This window comes from Mustela erminea, chromosome 20, assembly GCF_009829155.1.
Source record: "Mustela erminea isolate mMusErm1 chromosome 20, mMusErm1.Pri, whole genome shotgun sequence".
NCBI classification, from domain to species: domain Eukaryota; kingdom Metazoa; phylum Chordata; class Mammalia; order Carnivora; family Mustelidae; genus Mustela; species Mustela erminea.
Window position 1 is genome coordinate 20,824,484 of NC_045633.1, and position 23,439 is coordinate 20,847,922.

Consider the following 23,439-nt stretch of genomic DNA (forward strand, 5'->3'; position numbering starts at 1 on the left):
CGGGGTGGGCGGCGCGGGGGGCCGTGGGGGCGCCGCCGCCTCGCCGGCGCGGGATTGCCGGGTCCGTCCCGACTGCTGCGGGCGGCCCCGGGGCGGGACGGCGGAAGCCCGGCTTAGACGTTAGCCGCAGCTTTCGGGAGCGTGTGGTGCCTCCGCAAGTGGACCGCCCCGGCCGCCGCCGAGCGCACCGGTGGAGCTCGTGGCCTTCAGGAGCGTGCGCCTGTGTGGGAATCGGTGCCCGTGTAACTCAGGTCGTCTTCGCCGACAGGTACCAGAGCCCCCGGCCCGGAAGGTTCGGAGCGCTCGGCAACATGGCTTCCCCGCCCCACCAGCAGCTGCTGCCGCACCACAGCACCGAGGTGAGTTGTGACTCCAGCGGAGACAGCAACAGCGTGAGGGTCAAAATCAACCCCAAGCAGCTGTCCTCCAACAGCCACCCCAAGCACTGCAAGTACAGCATCTCCTCCAGCTGTAGCAGCTCTGGGGACTCCGGGGGCGTCCCCCGGAGAGTGGGCGCTGGAGGCCGCCTGCGCAGGCAGAAGAAGCTGCCCCAGCTGTTCGAGAGGGCCTCCAGCCGGTGGTGGGACCCCAAGTTTGACTCGGTGAACCTGGAAGAGGCTTGCATGGAGCGCTGCTTCCCGCAGACCCAGCGCCGCTTCCGGTATGCGCTCTTCTACATCGGCTTCGCCTGCCTGCTGTGGAGCATCTATTTTGGCGTCCACATGCGGTCCAAACTGATGGTCATGGTAGCCCCAGCTCTGTGCTTCCTCGTCGTGTGTGTGGGCTTTTTTCTGTTTACCTTCACCAAGCTGTATGCCCGGCATTACGTGTGGACCTCTCTGGTTCTCACCCTCCTGGTGTTCGCCCTGACCCTGGCCGCCCAGTTTCAGGTTTTGACGCCTCTCTCAGGACGTGTTGACAGCTCCAATCGTACCCTCGCAGCGAAGCCCACAGACACTTGCTTATCTCAAGTGGGGAGCTTTTCCATGTGCATCGAAGTGCTCTTTTTGCTCTACACCGTCATGCACTTACCTTTGTACTTGAGCTTGTTTTTGGGAGTGGTCTATTCTGTTCTCTTTGAGACCTTTGGCTATCATTTCCGAGACAAAGACTGCTTCCCCCCACCTGGAGCATGGGCGCCGCACTGGGAGCTGCTGAGCCGAGCCCTGCTCCATGTCTGCATTCACGCCATCGGGGTCCACCTATTTATCATGTCCCAGGTGAGATCCAGGAGCACCTTTCTCAAGGTGGGACAGTCAATTATGCATGGAAAGGATCTGGAAGTGGAAAAAGCCCTGAAAGAGAGGATGATTCATTCTGTGATGCCCAGGATCATAGCTGATGACCTGATGAAACAGGGGGATGAGGAGAGTGAGAATTCTGTCAAAAGGCACGCCACCTCCAGCCCCAAGAACAGGAAGAAAAAGTCTTCCATACAGAAAGCCCCCATAGCATTTCGCCCTTTCAAAATGCAGCAGATCGAAGAAGTCAGTATTCTATTTGCAGATATTGTGGGCTTCACCAAGATGAGTGCCAATAAGTCTGCTCACGCCCTGGTGGGTCTCCTCAATGATCTGTTCGGTCGCTTTGACCGGTTGTGTGAAGAGACCAAGTGTGAGAAAATCAGTACCCTGGGAGACTGCTATTATTGTGTGGCAGGGTGTCCAGAGCCCCGGGCCGACCATGCCTACTGCTGCATTGAGATGGGCTTGGGTATGATCAGAGCGATCGAGCAGTTCTGCCAGGAGAAGAAAGAGATGGTGAACATGCGTGTCGGGGTTCACACGGGGACCGTCCTCTGCGGCATCTTGGGCATGAGGAGGTTCAAATTCGATGTGTGGTCCAACGATGTGAACTTGGCCAATCTCATGGAGCAGCTGGGAGTGGCGGGCAAGGTTCACATTTCCGAGGCCACAGCAAAATACCTAGATGATCGGTACGAAATGGAAGATGGGAAAGTTACTGAACGCCTTGGCCAGAGCGTTGTTGCTGACCAGTTGAAAGGTATGTGCGTTTCTTTGCCTCGTCATCTCCCTCCCCGGTCCTGTTTGTGTTGAGGAAAATAAAAACCAAACAATCTTTTTCTAGTGTCAGTATCTGGAGGCAGATCAGTTGTCTCAGGATACCTCAACATGGGGGCATCTCAGGGCTGATGAGACTTTGCCTCTAGTGAGTCAAATATCACAGATCTGTTCCCACTGTGACAGTGCTGACCTAGATGAGATCTTTAGGAGGAAGGAGAACTTTGGAAATGCGTATCCTGCCAGTCAGCTGTTACTGTTTCTGAAATTCTGGGGGCAGGTCCGATGAATGTAGTGGGGTTGAGGGGGCGTCAGAGCCTGTCAGCAGGCAGAACTTTGAAGTACTTTAACAGATTGTCTTTCTGTTTCATTTGGTTGCCCCTAAATCCCATCAAAACTTTTCTCCATGCCTTTTTCCAGAACTGTGAAGAATAAAACCTTTCTCGTCTTGAGGCCTCACTTTGCTGGAATAAGGAAGTTGCTTTAGCCCTGCAGGACTCTTGAGAATTAAATGGAATTATATACCCTCAGTACATACTGCCTTCTAGGTCTCTTTTTTAAAAATGTATTTTTAGCTTTCAACTTTCATTTTTATTGTGATATTTCTCTTACCATATAGACTGCAGCATTTTACAAATCTACCCGGATCAGAGTTTAGACCCCCTATCCCCAACCCCTTGGATTTGTATCTGGTCTCTTGTCTCGGACTTAAGTTCTTACTGCTGTTCTTGATATTTTCACTGGGGTTCTTTTTTTTTTTTTAATTTTTTTTTATTTTCACAAAGGGCAAAAATTTCCGAGGCCTGGGAAGTGATGTTTAAGTAAGGGGGACCAAAAGTAAGGATTCTAAATTCCTAACCCCCATCCCACTCCCCTTTTTAAAAACAGTCCTTGTGTTTTACTAAAATCTTCTTGCTTGGGGAGGGAACATTTTGGAAGTATGTAGAGAAAATAATATTGATTCTTAAAAGTGAAAATTTGTAAAGCTTGTTGTGTTTTGTGGTGCTCATGCGTTGCATGATGACACAGTGAAAAGCTCCAGGAAAGAGTTTGTCGTGGGAAGGAACAGCTTAAGTCAGAGACGAGAGCAGTAATAGTCTCAGTCAGAGACAGTAAGTGGTGGAGTGTGGGGGTCTGAATAGATTGTCAGGCTTGACATCATCCTATATGCTCAACTGGTATTTTGTTTCTCTGCTTGTGATTAGAGTTCCCCATGTCATTTACTTTCTACTTGGTCATAGCACTTTTTCCTTCTCCTGACTTTTCTTTATTAGTTTTGCTATGAGTTGAAGAATTTACAGGTGTAAGTAGAACACTACTGATACTTCCCTCTGTCTAGAGAGCTCTAAAAGATACTTTGAGGAGGTCAGAAACTACACCTTGAGAGGTTCTGCTGTGGCGATTGTCTTTCCCTGTAGGAGGGTGACTCTTGCTCTCAGAGTCGTCAGAGTCTACAGATGCCAGTGGCGTGTGGGGCGGATGTAATCCCTGCTTGACACTTTGGTATCTTTAAGATCTGAGTGTTGCAGGCTCTGTCCTCAGGGGTTGTGGGACAGATTCCAGAGAGCTGTGCTATATGACATTATGACAAGGGTAGCAGTTCTGTAAGTGGTAGTCTGAACAGTGTGTTTCTTGAATATCAAGAATAAAAACAGATGTAATCGTTAAGTAGGTCTGGAAGGCGCCAAGTCTTTGAATCTTCCACAGTACCCATTCTTGTTAATTTATGGGTAATTTTATTTTTCAACTTCAAGTCAAGTGTCTCAAAGACAGTGAAAAAATATGCTAGAAGGGGGTCTATTGATTTTTTTTAACTTCAAATAGTGTACATTTGGTAAATTAACTTTTTCTTTAAATTTGTGTATGCTGTATATTGAAGGGGAAAGTTTTACTAGATGGGAGGTAGGGAAAGGTGGAAGGCTCAACTAAAAAGGTGGTATTTTTATATGGTATTCCCTCCTTTAACTGTTTCCCTGAGACTATGATTTTTGCTTTATTCAGCTCATTTTGAAAACCTTTGTGGACAGGACTCCAGTAATATAGGATGTCTATACAACTTCCTGCCTCTGTTTGAAACTGCCCAGTTCTGTTCTGTCATTGTCCAAATCCACTAAATTGAGAAGATAGCACAGTTTGTAGAGAACCCTTTTTATACACGAGGTTAAGGTTATGTTTTTAAAATTTTCATACTTACCCAAAAAACCATGATCACGAAGGTGGTTTTCACAGGGTAAGGCTTATCTGTTGTACTCCAGAGGTGCTGACCCTTGCGATTTCCCCAAATGCGGGAAACTCGACTTCATAATTGGGGGTGGTGGGGGACTGCATTTGCATTCTCCCCTGTTTTAAAAAAATAAGTAAGTAAAAACCCACAATTTCTTTTAGCCCATCTTGCGGTTTGTGGAGATACTTTCTCTCTACAATGTTGGGCATAGCCTTTACCTCTCATCCCCTTTTCTGATAATGGGGTTAAAAATACCCAGTAGAGGACTCTGTAGATATGAGTACCAGTAGGCTGGGCGCTCCAGAACTAGCCTGGCAGCATGGAAAGTAGCTCCTGCTCTGTAACTTATCTGGAAAGGTTTGTGGAAGGCTGGACTTCCATTATTCCTGCACATTCACTCACTCATTGGAAATCTTTAGCATGTTCTTAACATGCGCTCCTTGCCGTAGATGAACTCGTGGAGTGCTGACAATTCCTGACCTCAACAGGCTTACAGTTCTAACTGTGGTAGCGTGTGTGAAGAGTCAGGAACCCTGTATGGGGGCTACATACTGAGGTGGATCTTGAGACCTGGTGGTGGGTCTTCAGGTAGATAAAAGAACAATTCAGTACAGTGGATGTAGCATGAGCCAAGGCTCAGTGTTGTGTGTCCCTGTGGGCTGTAAGTAGTACTCCGTTAGAGCAAGGAAGGGTGTGGATCATGTAGAAAGGAGTTTGTGTTTGATTCTGGACATAATGGGGAGCCGCTGATGGGCTTTAGGCAGGAGTCTTAGGTGATATAATTTGCAAATTTAGAAGGCTTACTTTTTCAGTTCTGGGGAATGTAGGTTGGCAGGGAATGAGATGGGAGATTAGAGAGTTGTTTCCGTAAATCCCAGGCAGGGGTGATGGCAGCCTTAGCTGGGGTGTTGACAGTGACAGTGGAGGAGTGGAGCAGACAGGAGAACCAGTATGGACCGGGTAAAAAGTAGAGCCAGAATTAAGCAGACAACTTGGGGGTGAGAGGCTCGATTGTCTGAATGGGATATGGCCTTTCAAGGTTTCTGGAGTTGACACTGGAGACAGTTTGCAGTCAGGAATGAGTGAGATCTTTGAAGTTTCTGTGGCATGAATGGAGAATGCAAAATTGAGTTGAAGAATATGAAACAGTCCAGGGGCCCCTGGCTTGTTCATTCATTCATTCAACAAGTAATTTATTTTGTGCCGGGCAGAGTTCTAGGTGCTAGGGATACAGCAGTGAACAAAACAGACAAAAATTCCTGCTCTCGTGGCATGTCATTGTGCACTGAAATAAAGTTCTCAGACACCAATCTGAGTGGCGATGCAGGGCTGCCTCTCTGCAAGGGAGAGCAGCGGTGGTGTTCTGTTCTAATAGGGCAGTCAGACAGTAAAGTTAGTGAAATATAAAATTTCTTCTGCATTAAGTTTTAAGGAGAAACAAAGCAAAAAGGAGGATATAGAGTGTGTGTGTGTGTGTGTGTATGTGTCTATGTGTGTTGGTGTGAAACTAGGTAGGGTGGTCAGACACTGAGGGAGAAGGTCGAAAGAATTTTCAGCACAAGGCTAGGACTTAGGAAATGATCCAAAAAGTAAAGGCAATTATTATTAAAGGTAGGTAGAAATAGTGTGATATGAGTGATGGGAAGAAGCATCTTTTTATACCATTTAGGACAAACCACTGGGCCCAAAAGGATACTAGCTGTTCTGCTCTTCCTTGGGCCACAAGCCAAAAAGGTGAGGAGGATTGTCTGGAACTGGTTTTTTTTTTTTTTTTTTTTCTTTTTTTCTTTTTTCCCTCCTGTTATAGATAGAGTCACAAAGACAGAAGGTGAAACTGTCAGCAGATATCTATAAATGTCTTATTTTCTCCTCTGAAATATTAGGAAGCTGCAGCAGGGTGCGCAGTCATTCCAAATCGACAGCAACAACTATGTCTTTATAAAGGGAATGTCTGGTAGCCATTGCCAACCTTTCAGGCTCATGAGCAACGGGGGGAAAGATCTGCTGATGTGCACTGGGCAGATAGTCACCCGCTGGCCACAGCAACCAAGACCTTCTCCAAGTGCTAGTAGGTGGCTACTTAGGAGAGTTCCTATCTGGCCCCCTTCTGGGGCCCTTCCTCAAACAGAAGGTGGGCTGGGGCACTCTGAATGTTAGCCTTGCCAGTGGCTGTCCCAAACTGGCAATCTGGGCCCCCTCGTTCCCTGCCAGCTGGCAGCTAATAGCCCTACTCAAGTACCAGTTTTAGGTGCAGTTTGCTTGCTCAGTTGGTCTCCTTGCTTCACTGGACAGCGTGAATAGCTTGTCCCCACCTGAGCAGATATTCTTGCCACTGGAGTGCTAGCCTACAGCTGACAGCTCATTCCTTCCTCTGTAGTCAGGCCCAGAGATTCTCTGCTTGCCTGCATCCTGGAGCAGGCTGTCTCGTGCATGTTGAAACATAGCCTTGGATGGCAAGTGGCAGAGGCAAGATGAAGCAGAAAATTTGACTGACAACCGAGATTGGAAACGAGAAAGAGCTGTGGAGTGGATGCTCACGCAGCCCCTGGTGACAATGTATTCCGGCTTCTTTAGGCCAAATTACATGCCTTCCAGCAAAAAGCACACAGGTGTTAATTTCAAGGACCAGCTTTTGAGCAGAATTTGCCTTTCCGCAAAGAAAGTTAAGGATATGGTTTGCTGAATGGCAGGTGGAATGAAGAAGGAAGGAGGGTAATCATTTAGGTAGAATTAACAAAAAAAGGGAAAAATTAAAAAGAAGCAATCAGCATAAGTAAAGATATTTCAGGGAATAGCCAGCCTGGTTCCAATAATGGTCACCTGTGTACTTTGCCATGGAGTAATAACCTTGAAAGAAAATGTTGAATTTTCTCTTGTGTGTGCATGTGCCTAAATTTTCCTCTTTCCTTGGTGATTTTGGTATTAGTATTTCTATTGGGAGTCTTATAAGACGGTGGTCATTAATCACTCGAATGCAGGTCCCCTTGCTGGGTGGTGATAGGCGGCTGCTGACCCCCAAGGGAGCGGCTGAGTGGCCTCTCTTCCTGGTAGCTCTTGGCATCATTTGTACTTGCAAACGAGACCCCTAGAGACCTTTATTTCCCCAACAGGAACTAGCATCCATGGAGGGAATTTTATGAGGAGGGGAGAGTTTTTGAAACAGCAAGGGCACTGCCACATGAGGTCTAGAGCGTCCACACTGAGACATTAGTGCAGGATGGTGGTGAGATAACTTGAGCGCATCACAGGCTGGTGGGGGCGGTCTTCCCTTAAGAGGGCTGGATGAGGCCGTGACATTCATCAGTCTCGCTCATGCCCTGGTAGACTGCACCAGCCAAACTGACACATGGCCAACCTTGGGTCAGGTTTGGCAAAACTGTACTTCGTGAAACTCATGTGCTCTTGTTAATCGGGTTTTTGTTGTCCGCACCGCCCCCCGCCCCCCACCCCGCATCTGCGGCATTGCACTTGTAAGAAAATGCCTGGAATGCCTGCTCTGCTGAAGTTGGGAGAGAGGCTCATTTCCTTAGAATAGTCTGGAAGGTCAAGCCCCCCAAAGACTGGTGGTTGGAGTGGCAGTAGCAGAACCAGAAAGGAAGTGAGGGACAGGAACAGTTTCAGGAGTGGGTGGGATTCTGGGACTGCGATGATCAGGAACAGCTGTGACCAACCAGTGAGGTTTTCCATCAGCCTGTGGTTCTGTTCTTAAACTTTTTGGTCTCAGGACCCTTCTACACCCCCAAAAATTATTGGAGAAACTAAAGAGTTCTTGTTTATGTGCCTTATCAATACTTATCATACTGGAAATTGAAACAAACTGAGATGTTTAGGAGAATCTTTCCTTAGAATTCATTTCAAAATAATAATAAATCCATTGTACCCACTGCATGTTAATAAAAATAATATTTTTATACATATAATTATATGTTAAAAATTGACATTATTTATTTATTTATTTTTTAAAAGGTTTTTGAATGAACCTTTACCCAGGTGTGATTTTGTAACATAATGCATCGGTCATTTGGAAAATATTGGTTTCCTGAGTTATGTAGATCTTCCAAATGTTGACAAAAGCCAAGTCTTTAAATACCGGGAAGATGTCGACTTCCCAGGCGCAGAAGTTTTATCATTTTTTTTGAAAGTTTGAATTTTATCACTGACAACAAATACTGTCAGTTGTTTCCCTTGAAGTGACAGACTCTGTTCATTTTTCAGGAACAGTCTGCCAAATACGCTAGTGTGAGTGGCCACAGTTTGTAGGTTGAGCAGAGGTGATCTTCCATCCGACAAGCTGCTGGTTCAGCTTGCAACCCAGACAACTGCGAGGGTGCTTTTCTCAACCCTACGGGGGTAGTCTTCTATTTTAACACAGTCACTCAAGCTTGAGATTTAACGCAATTATTCATTTTTACTGCATCATTAAAGGACTCCTTAGGTGAAACTGTTTGTTTTTTTTCCTTCTGTAAGCGCGTGGTAGTCAAGAACACACTGACAATTCGAGCGGTCTGGTGCCACCACCTTGATCACTAGTGGGTTCAGCCACAGCTGCTTTTGCACCATCAGTGCTGATGCCGACACTGAAAATGGCAAATAGTGTCCTAGTGTTATGTTGAGAATAGTTTTAACCCTATAGATGGACACCCTGCTGAGAGGTTTCAGGGACCCCTGGAGGTCTGCGGAAGTACTGTGGGAACTGCTTCCTTCAGCTGTAAGTTAGGAAATCTGAGGGTTTGTCCGTACTACCCACACACACACTCTCACACATCTGAAACCACTCTGACTAGACGTGCAATGGACGTGGTGCATTTGTTGTGGAGGCACCAAGCGGCTTTAGTTCATACCTTTATTTTTTTCTCAAACAAATCCTTTATGCCTCTGCCAAAGTTTTGCTGGTGGTGTTTAAGGTTCACAATGAAACTATCCACTTTGGTTTTTTAACTTTTTTTTGCTGGGCTTACCCTTTGGCAGTATAGTTTCGTAGATGAGCATGGATTTTGGTTTCTGATGCATTTGCATTCAGTTCTTGGTTGTGCAGTTTCTCAACTGGGGAGCCTTGGGCAAGTATGTGGGGACTCTCCAATTTATAGGAGTGACCGTAGCTCTGTCTGAGGGTTATTGGGAGAATCCAGTGAGAGGATTGAAGGAAAGCACTTGTTGGGGTAGTGACTCTCCCACAATTGATTTATTTGATTAATAATAACCAACTCTTTCGCCTGGTTGAGTCACATTTTGTACTGTACGCAAGGATGTTTCTTTTTTCCACACTTTGTTTGGTGCAGTCTTGTATAACTTGGTACTGAAACCCAAACCACACCAGGGACTGTGATTGTGTCAGTTTCTCGAATTAAAAAGGGCAAGTGTCCAAAATACAAAAGACTGATAGCCCTGGTTAAACTGTAGCTGCCAAGTTTGGCAACTTCTTAACTGAACACCCTGGGGAGTTTAGGCAGTATTGTTTTTGGGCTGCGTGTGGTCCCCAAAGCTTAGGGGTACTTAAGATGATGTGGCCCTTGATAATTGAGGAATTATGGGGAAATCTTCAGCGTTGTGACTCTGGAGATCCTGGCTGAAGTTTGAGCTAGAACAGTTATTCAGCTCTACTGCTTTCTACTATAAACTACTCTATTTACTCAATAAATATCAAATGATTTCCTGCTATTTGTGAGGCCTGGATTAGGTTCTGGAGAAAGAGCCCTCTGCTCTCTTGGAGCATATACAGCCTAGAATGGGAAGTAGACATTAATCAAATTATCACCTGAACAAATACACACTAGACTTACTTATTGTATTACAAATGGGGCTGGGAGGTAGGGACACATCATTTCCATTTTATAGGCACGGGGACTGAAGCATAGAGAGATGAAGTAACTCAGGGTGGCCACACAGCTAGATAGAGCTGCTAAATGGTAGAGCCAGTATTTAGACCCAAAGGGGCTGTATTAGGAAACACTAGTGCCCACTTAGTAGAATTGCAGTGAGGATTAAAGGAGAAAATGATGTTAAGTACATAGAAAAGTACTTGGCACCCAACGACACTCAATAGAGATTAGATGCATTAGCTAGTGAAAGTGGGGACAGTTTTCTTAGCAGCACCAACAGCAGGAAAACAACCATACCTTTGTGTGGTTCTTTCCAGTTCTCAGAGTGTTTGCATGCACATTGTCAGCCCAGCTGTTGTGAAGTCTATGTGTATGTTTAGAAGTTTGTATTTTTTTGCTTGCTGCTTTCCCATTATGGGACTTTTTTTTTTTTTTTTAAGAGTTTTGGGTTTTTTGGTGGTGGTTGGGGAACGGAAGGAGGTGGAGAGAGAAAATCGTAAACAGGCTCCTTGATCCTATAACCCTGAGATCATGACCTGAACCGAAATCAAGAGTCGGATGCTTAACCGACTCAGCCGCTCAGCTGCCCCCCAACACCATTATAGGTTTTCCAGACTGAGTTGGTTTCTTAACATCTTCCAAAGGTGAGCAATGACTTTTTTTTAAAGAATCTATATATATTTTTAGATTTTAGCTTATTTGATATATGTCACTCTATTACAGAGATCACAACTTTTGATGCTCAAATTGTGCCATCTCGGGCCCATGGGAGCCCCCTTAGTTTGCCCCTAAGTATTTTTCATACAACCCCAGAGTCTTTAATAGCTTTCTTATGCATTTAGTGATATTTTTAAGGAGTAGAGAAATAATCGTTAATTAAAATCTCATTACTTCTGTTTGTCTGATAGGTTTATTCCAAGACTGAACCAAAGTTTTTCCCTCTCCTTTTTTGAAAAGAAAATTAATAGTATATGCATATTTATTTGAAGAAATGGCGCTGCAGAAGAAACAGTTCGTGCTACTTCAGGTTCTTTGGAAGCTTTAATTTGCATTCTTACAATTGAGAAGTACAGAGTAATGCAATATTTCTTTGTACTCTACCCTCCTGCTAATGCCTGTCCAGGCACAGGTGCCTGTGCATGTGGATAAATGGAGACAAAGAAATGTAAAATGAAAAGAATCTTAAACCAAAATGTAGACTGTTTGCAAACTGAAGAGTGCCCCCAGCCCAGCAAGCCCAATCCCCCAGCACCAGCTGTGGAAGGTTCCAGAAAGCCCAACTCCAGGAATTCCCTTCATGGGAACTTTATTCTGAATAGTACTTCCTGGAATTACTGCCCTGCCACTCCCCTTTCCATCTTGCATAATGTGTATTTGACAGACTTTTTTTTTTGTTTTTAAAGATTATTTATTTATTTATTTGACAGACAGAAATCACAAGTAGGCAGAGAGGCAGGCAGAGAGAGAGGAAGGGGAGCAGGCTCCCTGCCAAGCAGAGAGCCTGATACGGGGCTCTATCCCAGGACCTGGGATCATGACCTGAGCCGAAAGCAGAGGCTTTAACCCACTGAGCCATACAGGCGCCTCTGACTTACTTATTTTTGTTTATGGTCTTTCTTTATCCCACTAGAATGTGTCTTGAGAGCAGGGATTTTACCATGTTTTATTTTCTGCTGTATTCCTAGCGCTGGGAACATAGCTTGGCAAATAGTAGATGCTCAATAATATTTGTCTTAGTGAATGAATGAATGAATGAATGAATGAATATTCTAATTACTTACACTCTGCATGTGGATGCTCTGTTGTGCTAGAAACCACACACTAGTCATTTACACAGAACAAACTAGGAGGCCTACTGGAAGTCAATGACTGGTTTATAAGGAATGGTTGAGTGGTTTGTTAAAAAGAGGTTGTAGGTAGGGTCTTGCAAGGACCTAGGGAAGCAGGCAGAGAGAGAGCAGCCAAGGCACAATGCCTGAGAATGTGACCTAGGGCATTGGTGCGGGAGAGTGGGCAGCCTCAGGACGAGGGGACGCTGCCAGTGAAGGCCCGCCGGGTGGTGGGGTGGGGGGGGTGGGCTGTAGGGCAGGAACTCAGGTCACCGAAACCCAAGTGTTTATTTTGGGCCCAGGAAATGTGGGCTTGAATAGCTTAGTTTAGGCAATCACTTTTAAGCTTTTTAAAATGGAGATTTCAAGAAGTGTATTTATCTTTAATAATACTGTAGCTCCTTATAATTCTTATTTGATTATCATTTCTGCACATGAAAAACCAGCATATCCTTTTTTTGGCAAAGCTCCAGGATAGTCTTTGTGCATAATTTCCAGGATTTTTATGTAATGCTATTAAATTCATTTTTTTCCTTCCACAGAAAAATGTGCTACTGAAAGCAGCTTTTGAATTATTTATATTCATGTTTGAATTGTTTGGGAAATATTAACTTCAGCTTTTTGCCATTTAGTTTGTAGAGAGGAAGAAAACCCATATGCATGTGATTTATTTTCTTTTATATGGGATATTAAAATACAATAAACCATTAAGGCTTTGACATTTTAAGTAAAAGCGTCTACTGCACATTGGTTCAGTGAGTTTTACTCTGCTAAGTGTTAATATTCCAAGTGTGGATTGCATTGTATTCTGTGACTTCATGCATGAGTTCTTTTCCCCCTGAGAAAATGCTACTTATGGTTATTAATATTAATTTTTGTTTTGTGAATGAGCTGTCTAAAATTGGGGAGAATTAGCTTTTTATCTTAAGATGTTTTCTCCACTAACTAGTGAAACACTTTCTGGCTCTCCATTTCCTCTTATTTGTAAAGCATAAAGTTTGAACTAGACCCACCATTCTCTTGTAAGAGCAGCCGAGTGTCTCACATGACTGGAAAATGGTATACATTCTTTTTTTTTAAGATTTTATTTATTTATTTGACACAGGGAGAGAGATCACAAGTAGGCATAGAGGCAGGCAGAGAGAGAGGGGCAAGCAGGCTCCCCGCTGAACAGAGAGCCCGATGTGGGGCTCCATCCCAGGACCCTGAGATCATGGCCTGAGCTGAAGGCAGAGAGGCTTAACCCACTGAACCACCCAGGCACCCCAGTATACATTCTTAATATGAAGAAGTAGTTTTTTCTTCATCTGTTTCTTTAAACTGTGGGCCCTCATTTAGGCAGATCTAGAATATGGAAAGTCAGATTTACAGAACTGCTAAGTTGTGGGGCAGGTGTGGCATTCTTCACTTTCTACAGAGGATTCTTATAAATGAGTAAGACTGAGTTACAGGAGTATAATTTACATGTTTTTTTGGATCACATTTGTTATATAAAGCAGAGTATCATTAGAGGAACACTGCTTGATTTTGAAAGTTTGAGGAACACTCTTGAAATGGCTTGGAGAAAATGTGAAGTGATTACATTTTTAAAAATATGCTTTAATTCCTGTTTGCACATTATTTTGGAGATTCTAAGGTTAGTTGCCAGTACAATTAATTTCACTGTTTTGGCAAGTTTTTCCACTAGCAGAACAGAGCAAATATTGGATTTAATAATGTTCTTACTGATTATTCCATTAATAAAAGACTTGCTCGCTCTGGATGGTGAGTTCCTGGACCTGCTTACTGGCTACCAAGTGTACCAGAGTCCCATATATTTACTGTATATTTAGTGTGACTCTGGTAATTCAAAAATTAATGTCCCTGGAAAATGTCTACCTTAGACCTTGCAGTTAGAAATTAAAGGTCAGGGGCGCCCGGGTGGCTCAGTTGGTTAAGCAGCTGCCTTCGGCTCAGGTCGTGATTCCAGGGTCCTGGGATCGAGCCCCACATCGGGCTCCCTGCTCAGCAGATAGCCTGCTTCTCTCTCTCCCCCTCTCCCTGCCGCTCTGCTTACTTGTGCTCTCTCTCTAGCTCTCTGTCAAATAAACAAATAAAATATTAAAAAAAAAAAGAAATTAAAGGTCACCTGTGATAAAATGAAACCCTTGGATTTAATTATAAAGGATTTATAAAAGATTTTGAATGGTCTTCTTATCCTGTCTTAAGAACAGCAAAGCAGCTCAGGGAGAGTAATATAATATTTGCTGTGATGTCCATGGCTGGTGAAACAAAGTGGGAAAGGAAAAACACTCTACTTTGTACTCAAAGACAGTGTTGTCATTGGCTACATGTGTCATCTGACCTGAGAGAGAATTTCACCCCAACAAAGACCCACCTTGTGAAACTGTAGCTTCCCTGAGAGAAAGTGTTATTCACAGCCTGTTTGGAGTCACATGTTTCCAGGACTGAAGTGACTGACTCAGTCTGTAAGTAACTGCAGAAGGTCAAAACTCTTACAACCACCATACAGACAACATTTTTTTCTTTTTTTGTCTCTGACACACATTTCACAGTGAATTTCTCAGCTGGAATAATTTCATTAACTCTGTGTTCTTTCTGGCTCCTGAAAGAAAACCGTGATTCTGAACACTTTCAGAGTTGATGATTCTCAGATACCGACTTTGTCTCTCTGCCATCTGACTGTTCACATGGAAATGTTTGGTTTCATGGCTGCAGTCATGATGTTACTTTATTTAGTTGCTATTAAATTTCCAATTCCATATACTCCCCTGGAGGTATTCCAGTTTGCACTAAGGTTTCTGTTTCTTTCAGCAGCATTGCTATGGTGTATGGAACTTTCCCGAATGGGGAATGTGACCAAGTTTCTCAGACTGGATGATTTTCCATTTTTCTTTTCTTTTCCTTTCCTTTTCTTCTTTTCTTTTTCTTTCTTTCATTCTTTCTTTTAATAAGGGCTTTTTTGGAGATATAATTTGCATATCATATAATTCATTCATTTAAAGCATGTAATTTGGTGATTCTTAGTATAGTCACAGATCTGTGCGGCCATTAATATGAGGAATTTTAAAACCTTTTTAATCACTTTAAAAAGAAATCCTATACTCATTAGCAGTTTTTCCCCATTCCCACTAAAACCTCCAGTCCCTGGCAACCACTAATCTACTTTCTGTCTCTATAGATTGGTCTGTTCTGTCCGTTTCATAAGAATGGTGAAGAATGGTGCCCTAAAGTATGCCACCTTTTGGGTCTGGCTTCTTTCACTCAACATGCTGTTTTCTGGGTTCTTTCACCTTGTAGTCAGGGCCTCATTCCCTTTTTATGGTCCTATAATATTCTATTGTATGGATTGACTATACTTTATTTGTCCATTTGTCATTGGATGGAAAGTTCTTCTTTTTTGAAATCGACAGTCAAGCTGATTGTTTGAAAGTAAGTTGAAAGGATTAAAAAAAAAACCCTTATTATTTAATAATGTTCCTTGATTAGGGGCACCTGGGTGGCTCAGTGAGTTAAAGCCTTTGCCTTCGGCTCAGGTCATGATCCCAGGGCTCTGGGATTGAGCCCTGCATCGGGGGTTGGGGGGGTGGGGGGGTCTCTGCTCAGCAGGGAGCCTGCTTCCCCTTCCGCCTGCTTCTCTGCCTACTTGTGATTTCTCTCTCTGTCAAATAAATAAAATCTTTAAAAAAAATAAAGTTTAAAAAATAATAACAACAATATTCCTTGATTAAAATTTAGCCACTTTTTTTTCACCGATGTTTACAAGTTTTCCCCAAAAGGCAAAATTAAATGAAATTTGATACTGAATTGTACTTTAATATAAATGTTTTATGTAATCAGTTTTTTTTTAAACACCTATCCTCTTTTCTAAGCTTGATCCAGGTTGATTAAATGTTAAATTCTCTGATCCTTTTCTTTTCTCCTATCCAGATCTCTAAAAGACAGCTGTAGGGGAAACATATGGTTGAATATGAAACCAGCCTCATTTAGTATGTTGTTAAATATAAATATCAATTAACGTAAGCCTTTCTGGATTTCCTAAGAGCTGAGGATTTTCCCCTTTATTCAAGGAGAGAGTTTCCTCTTTTAACCTGATTAAATGTTTGGTTTTATATTTCTTTTCTTTTTTTTTTTAAAGATTTTATTTATTCATTTGACAGAGAGAGAAATCACAAGTAGGCAGAGAGGCAGGCAGAGAAAGAGGAGGAAGCAGGCTCCCTGCTGAGCAGAGAGCCCGATGCGATGCGGGACTCAACCTAGGACCTTGGAATCATGACCTGAGCTGAAGGCAGAGGCTTTAACCCACTGAGACACCCAGGCGCCCCTTGGTTTTATATTTCTGAAATGTACATTCATAAAAATGAAATATGTCAAATGAATTAATTTTCTCAGTGACTCAGTTATTTTTATTACCTGTTATTCAGCTTTTACTGATATAGCAGTTTCCCTCTAAGAACAGCAGTTTTTGCTTTACTTTAGGTAAACTGAGTTTGCTCCATTTTTCCAGTTCTTACATTTTGAAATAATTTTTCTCCTTTATCTCTTGCTATCAGTTTATATGGCTATTGGTATGTTCTTTCATGTAAAAACTTTGCTTCTGTTTTTTACTTTATTCCATAAAGAAACCCAAATAACCAAGCTTATTAACTCCACAGATAAATTTTGATTAAAAGGATTAAGAATTAGGCCTCCTTGTAATTTTTTGGTTGTCAGCTATATTCTGAGTAAGTTGCTAGGTGCTGAGTTCAGGATGAGTAAGATGTTATGACAGTTATTTTTAGCCTATTTCTTAAAGGGAAGGAGAAAGGGAAATTTGAATCAAATTTGTGTCTTCATAAACAGAGCATGTTTTCTACAAGACCAAAGTAGATTTCTTTTGACTATGTGGAAATAGAAAATGGGAATAGCAGATTGGATGATGAATTAGTTAGAATTAATTAACAGTTAACTCTATAACTAGTTATATTACAAAGCTAAAATGTGAATGTTAAGTAGGGAAGTACTGATGTTGAAATTTACCAGAATTTTGGGAAAGTACTTTGTAGACTTTCCCAAGAAGCCTCTGGTAAGAATGACTGTATAGAGATTTTTGTGTGTTCTCTGATAAACCTGCCAAGGCAGAATAGGCCATATTTCTTGTTCTTTGGCTTAAACTGAAGATGTGGACTTTCATCCCAGAAATTTAGTAGTTTGGCATTCAGCAATGCTAGTTAGTTGTTTTTGCTTATTTGGGGGAGGTTTGTTCTTCCTGAAGGGGCCGGCTGGGTGCCAGACTGTCTAGTGGATGCTCTGTCCCCCACTCCACAGGTTACATGGGCATGCCTGCCAAGGTTGCTAACACCTCGGCCCACCAGTTTGGTCAGGCTCTTCTTTTAGATTAAAAAATTAAAGTAGATTTGGGTTGCCTGGGTGGCTCAGTCAGCTAAGCATCCGGCTCTGGATCTCAGCTCATAGTTGTGAATTCAAGCCTCATGTTTAAAAAAAAAAAAAAGAGGGGCCCCTGGGTGGCTCAGGGGGTTAAAGCCTCTGCCTTCGGCTCAGGTCATGATCCCAGGGTCCTGGGATCGAGTCCCGCGTCGGGCTCTCTGCTCAGCGGGGAGCCTGCTTCCTCCTCTCTCTCTCTCTGCCTGCCTCTCTGCTTACTTGTGATCTCTCTCTGTCAAATAAATAAAAATATTTAAAAAAAAAAAATTTAAAGTACATTCGATTCTTAGGAGTATGGATTCTTAGCTCTTAATTTTTAAAGTAATTAATGTGTGATTACTGAATAAATGGCAGTTTGCTTATTGGTTTTCTCTCCAGGAGAGCAGATCGCCTAACTTGAAGGGTTTTGGTAGGGATTAAATGAGATCATGCACGTAACAGCACCTCGCACATGGTTTTCGCCCTATTCCCCCCTCCCAAACCTGTTTTCATCAGCATTGAAACCCCTGTAGTAGACGTTATCCCATAAGCAGCTATGAGAATCCGGGGACACAGTGGGAGCATGAGCCGGGCAATTCGGAAACCTCAAGCCTAGGGGCAGGAAGCTCTTGGCCCCATTGTGTCTCCGGGAAGATGGAAGACGTCAGCTGCAGGCTTCGCTCACAGTCAGAGAGAACTCATCTTTGGCATTCACCTGCCGTTCCTGTGTGCCTCACGGAGCCCTGAGCTTTGCCTCCCCCAGGCCATGTGTGTGCAACACAGCGTGATCCCAGTAAGGGAGAACATAAAAACAGACCAGAAACCATACACAGTGTCCTGTGAGTGGTGGGGCTGCACAGGACGATAAAGCTGGATGAGAACAGCGTCAAGGATACGAGTGACTTTATATCTGGTGGGCGAAAGGTACATTCATTCAACTCTCGGAGTAGTTGTGAGTTAATATTATGGCTGATTCAAGACCATGAATACGCTGCTTGAATTTCCTCTTCCCACCTTCTATACATAAAGAAAAATGTATATTCACATTAGATATTTAGTTCAGGCTTCTCCACAGGGAAGCATGAGCTCCTTGTCCAGTGCCTGGACTCTGAGGGGTAGGAGGAGACATTTCTTATGTTAGTCTTTGTTAAGATTGTCTGAAAAATCCTCGGATGGGGGACTCAGGATTTATCAAAACCTACCTTGCCTCTCCGTCTAAACTGCAGGCCTGGTGGTGCTGTACCAACTACCTCCATAAACTTTCTTTGACTCTGGCCCACAGGTGGGCTTCTTGTGCCATATCTAGGACTTTCTGAAACCTCATATTCTGCCACTTCCCTCCTGCTCCCACCCTTGCTGTTATCCTGCAGTTTCCTGATACTCTGTTAACTTCTTTTAAATTGGCATGAAATTTATATAACGTAAAATTAATAATTCAGTGACATTTAGTAAATTCACAGTGTTGCACAGCCATCAACTCTGATTCTAAAACATTTTCATCACCCCAGAAAGAAGACCCTGTGTCCATTAGCAGTCACTCCCCATACCTCTATCCTCCCAGCACCTGAGAACCACAAGTCTCCTGTCTGTCTCTATGCATTTTCCTCTGCTTGATACTTCATATGAATGAATTATACAGTGTGTCTGGCCTCTTTTACTTAGCATCATGTTTTCAGGTTGTATCCACATAGCCGTGTGTACTGGGACTTCCTTCTCTTTTGTAGCTGAAAAACATTCCATTACATGGATAGACCACATTTTGTTTATGCATTCATCCAGTGACAGACATTTGGACTGTTATCACCTTTCGACTGTTGTGAATAGTTCTGCTCTGAACAGTCGTTTACATGGTTTTTTTTTCCCCCCGAGTACGTGTTTGTTTTTTTTTTTTTTAAAGATTTTATTTATTTATTTGAGAGAGTGGCAGTGAGAGAGAGCATGAGCGAGGAGAAGGTCAGAGGGAGAAGCAGACTCCCTGTGGAGCTGGGAGCCCAATGCGGGACTCGATCCTGGGACTCTGGGATCATGACCTGAGCCGAAAGCAGTCGTCCAACCATCTGAGCCACCCAGGTGTCCACCAAGTACGTGTTTTTAATTCTCTTTGGTATATGCCTAGGAGTGGAAGAGCTGGGCCTTATGGTAACTGTATGTTTGTCTTTTTGATAAAGCTCTACCACTTTTTAAAATGAGAAACTCAAAACTTATAAGAAGAACCCTGTAAAAAGCCACATTTAGCCCTCGGATATTTTCAAAAACATCTTCCAAGTTGAGAGTCAAGCTGGTAATAGGTAATGCTATGAATTATGTATCTCGATTGAAATAATGACGTTGTTCACTGTAACTTGCAGTGGTGTTGTGGTTAAGATAAAATTAGAATGTAGATATAACATGCTTAGAGACTTTTTCTTACTGATAAACCTATGGATTTTGGCTGTCCCCTTCAGGCTGGCATTGGATTTGGCAACTTGGGAATTGTGTGTTAGATAAACAGTTGGTATCTAGGGCAAGCTTTCAAAAAAATGGTACTATTTAAATATTGACCAAAAAAATAAAAACAAAAAACCAAAACAAATACAAAAACAAAATAACCTACCCAAAACAACTCTAGGAACTTTCTTGTTCAAATGAATTTCAAACTCTGTAAATACAGCGTGGTAAAATTAGTCTTCCCCTCCTGTTTCTGTGGGGTCGAGTGAGCCCATGGGCCTCTTGTGCCCGTCTGGGACACACTCTGCTTGTTAGCTATCCTTAGAACGCGGGGATGTGGGATACTGTCCACAGCCAGCAGTGTTCCCACAATGTGGCCTTAATATAGAACATTCTTCTAAAAAAACATTGGCCACTGAAAGAGCTCAACTCCCAAACATGGTCATCAGTTCATAGTTCATTTTTATTTGTTTTTATGTAGTTAAAACAAGAAAGAGTATGTAAACTTGTCAGTGTTACCAAGTGTCAGTACTTTTTAGGGTAGAAGAGGAGAAAAGTTGAGTTTCTCCTCAGAAAAACAGTATTCCTCCTTTAGGGCAAAGGGAAGGCAGGGTCCTTCTGTGGCTAGAGGGCTGAGTTGGAGGTCATCTAGGCTCCATCCTGCTGTTTGCTGAGGAGGTGGGGCGGGTGGGAAATGTTCATGGGTGCCAAGGGGCCTGTTTTAGAGCCAACGTCAGCCCTCCCCTCCAGGGAGTGGTGTGCTCCCCCATTGTGTTTATTGGTCCACCTGAAATGTTTCCCTCCTGGGGCAGTTTGGCGTGTCCCATCGGACAGCTGGATTATGGTTGCCACCAGTGGGTGATTCCTCAAAACTGTTAGGCAGTCCTCAGGCCAGTGGAGTCCCAGCAGGTGCCCTTTGCCTTTCATTAGGATGTTATTCAAGTGTGTCGGTAGGCACATAAAACTCTTCTGGTTAAGTTGGGGTAGCTTCTCCAGAGGAAAAAGGAGCACAGTGTGTATATCAGGAGCCCATTAGAGAGGAAACTGGCCCTTGAAAAGTGCCCTGTGACTCTGCTGTTGGGTTTCTTTCTCTGTCTTTTTTAAAAAGATTTTATTTATTCATTTGAGAGAGAGAGTGAGAGTGAGCATGAGAGGAGCATGGGGAGGGGAGGGACAGAGGGAGAAGCTGACTCGATCCCAGGACCATCCCTGAGCTGAAGACAGGCGCTTAACCAACTGAGCCACTCAGGTGCCCCTGGCTTTCTCTTTTAGCCACATTTGCTAGCATATATTCATTGAACAAGGTTTTTGAGTAGCTACTGGAGATGGAGGATGTGAGGACAAGCAATCTATAGTCCTTGTCTCAGAAATCTCCCAGCTATCCCTGTCAAGCTGGTGGAAATGGAGAGTGGAGTGCCAGTAGGCTGTCGGAAAAAGCATGGCGGCTTCTTAAAACATTAAACACAACGTTTCCGAGTGACCCAGCAGCTTCACTCCCAGGTGCATGTCTGAGAGAGTGGAAGACAGGGGTCCCTGCATAAACTGTGCAACAGTGTTCACAGCAGCATCTCTCATAATAGCCCAACAGTGGAAACAACCCAAATGTCCATCCAGTGCTGAACAGATAAACAAAATGTGGTCTGTCTGTACAGTGGAATATTGTTCAGCCTTAAAAAGGAAGGAAGTACTGATTCATGCTCCAACCCGAGTGAACCTTGAAAACTGAAGTGAAAGAAGCCGGACACAAAAGGCCACACATGTAATGATTCTGTTTAAAGTGTCCAGAGCAGGTAAATTCATAGCAACAGAAAGGAAATTAGAGGTTGTCTAGGGCTGGAGGGTTTGAGGGACCTGGAGAGTGAGTGCTACTGGGCCCAGGGTTTCTTTTGAGGTGATAAAAATGCTCTGAAAGTGACTGTGGTGATGATTGTACAGCTCATCTCTGAATGTCCTGAGCAATCACTGAACCATATGGTATAAATGGATGAACTGAACGGGATGTGAGTTATAGCTCAGTATTCAGAGTTGTACACATTTCGGAGGACTGATTTGCGCTAATCGTGGGACTGACTATAAACTAGGTATCAGTGTGTTAGTTTATTTGGGGGGAGATGCTGTGCTTTTCCAGTGGCTAGAATGTTCATGTCTACTGCCTGGGGCATTTCCTCTGAGATACATGGGAGGGCCTGATTAATAGCAACAAGGCTGCCTAACGGGTGTAGTATTTGAGCAAAGGATCTTAAAGTACGTGGTATTTTATTTAGCAAGGGGAAATCATAGCGAGTACATCTTACCAGGGACTGGAGTACTTATGTCCATCAGATTGAGTGCCTTCCCTGAACTGTGAAAGCTCTGTCAGAGCTCTTACCTTGTGCTTTCCTTAAAGCAGGTGAGTTGTTACAGAACAAGTGTATGAAACAAAACTTTACCATAAGACAGAAAACTCCCTGTTTTATTAGAAATGTGAACTTATGTAAAAATGCTTACAAATAAAGCCAAGATGGTTTCAAATTAATAGTGTAAGAGTTAATGAAGACCTAACTAAAAGTAACTTAAGAAAAAAGAAGGAATGCATTGTCTCGTGTAACAAGAAGCATGTAAGTTCCAGGGTTGATTTAGTCAGAGTGTTGATTGACATTTTCAAGGATCCAGGTGCTTTCTGCCTCTGCTCTCTGCCTTTCTTGCTGTGTGGGAGATGCCTTCCATCATGGACAAGGTGCTGCAGCCGTTCCGGGGGACACAGTAACATCTAAAGAGGAAGAGGGCCTTTTCCTCTCATGCATGTCTTATTTTATGTGCCATGGGCCTTGTCCTTACCCGTCCCTGGCAAAGGGGGGTGAGACCCCAGCAGCCTGGGCTTACCCAGCTCCATCCTTTGGGACCAGGCAGATGTCATGGGGTTCTCCTTCTTGAACAGGTGGAAGGAAGATCCCCAAAGAGAATCAGGCTTCTGATAAAGGAAGGATGGCGGCGGTGATGGTATGTGCATGGAGAAGGGAAGTGGTCCTTAGGGAGGCAAAGCATTAAAGCTGTGACTTTAGTTAAAACATGCAGTGTTTTTAAAATGAAAATTTAGTTGCTTGTTCTTAGGGGAAGCTTGTGAAATTGGATCATGCCATCCAGTCAGCGTTTGCATTTCTCTTCCCAGTTCTCTGAGATGGTCCCTGTCCCTCACCCTTGTGTAGTGGTTCTTTCCCCCTAGAATCTACACACCTCCCAGATGAGTTTGCTCAAAGAATAGTGCTTTTCTGCAGCCCTTCCCTCTCTTCAGCCTCCAGAGTCCAATGACTTGTGCCCCTTCCTCCATTCCATTAGCTCTTACCTACCCAGCCCTGCAGACACAACCGCCCTCCTCCAACTCTGGACTGGGGATTCACTGCAGGTGTTTTCATGTCGACCTCGTGGGTGTGAGTGAGTGAAAAGAAGACATTGATGTGGTGGGAGGTAAAGCACTCTTGAAGGTTTTTGAGTGGTGAATGTCATTTGAGCTATGAATGTCAAGATGAATGTGATTTTAACATGTTTTAAAGATTTATTTCTTAATATCACCTGTTAAGTGTCTTAGATTTCACTTCTGTGTCTTTTTAAAAAACCATATAACTTTTGTCTGGAGCTCTGAGAAGTACTGGCCATCCTGCAGGGATGATGGAGTGTCTAGAGTGGGGCCACTCCTCTGGGGTTGGGGAGCGTCCCTGGTTTGTGGATGGCAGTGGGAG

General features: G+C 43.6%; 1 protein-coding gene and 1 pseudogene across 3 annotated transcripts in view; both read left to right on the forward strand.

Annotated features, from left to right (window-relative positions):
• The window catches only part of ADCY9 (adenylate cyclase 9), a 121,036-nt gene that overhangs the window by 8,844 nt on the left and 88,753 nt on the right, over window positions 1–23,439 (forward strand). For 2 of the 3 annotated variants that reach the window (XM_032328640.1, XM_032328638.1), the window contains one exon: window positions 269–2,004. In XM_032328640.1, the coding sequence (XP_032184531.1) occupies window positions 312–2,004 (1,693 nt within the window). In that variant the 5' untranslated portion in view covers window positions 269–311. Of the gene's footprint in view, window positions 1–12; window positions 2,005–23,439 lie in introns of those variants that run through there. The other variant, XM_032328639.1, reaches the window with a different exon arrangement.
• LOC116581542 lies at window positions 4,208–4,362 on the forward strand (annotated as a pseudogene).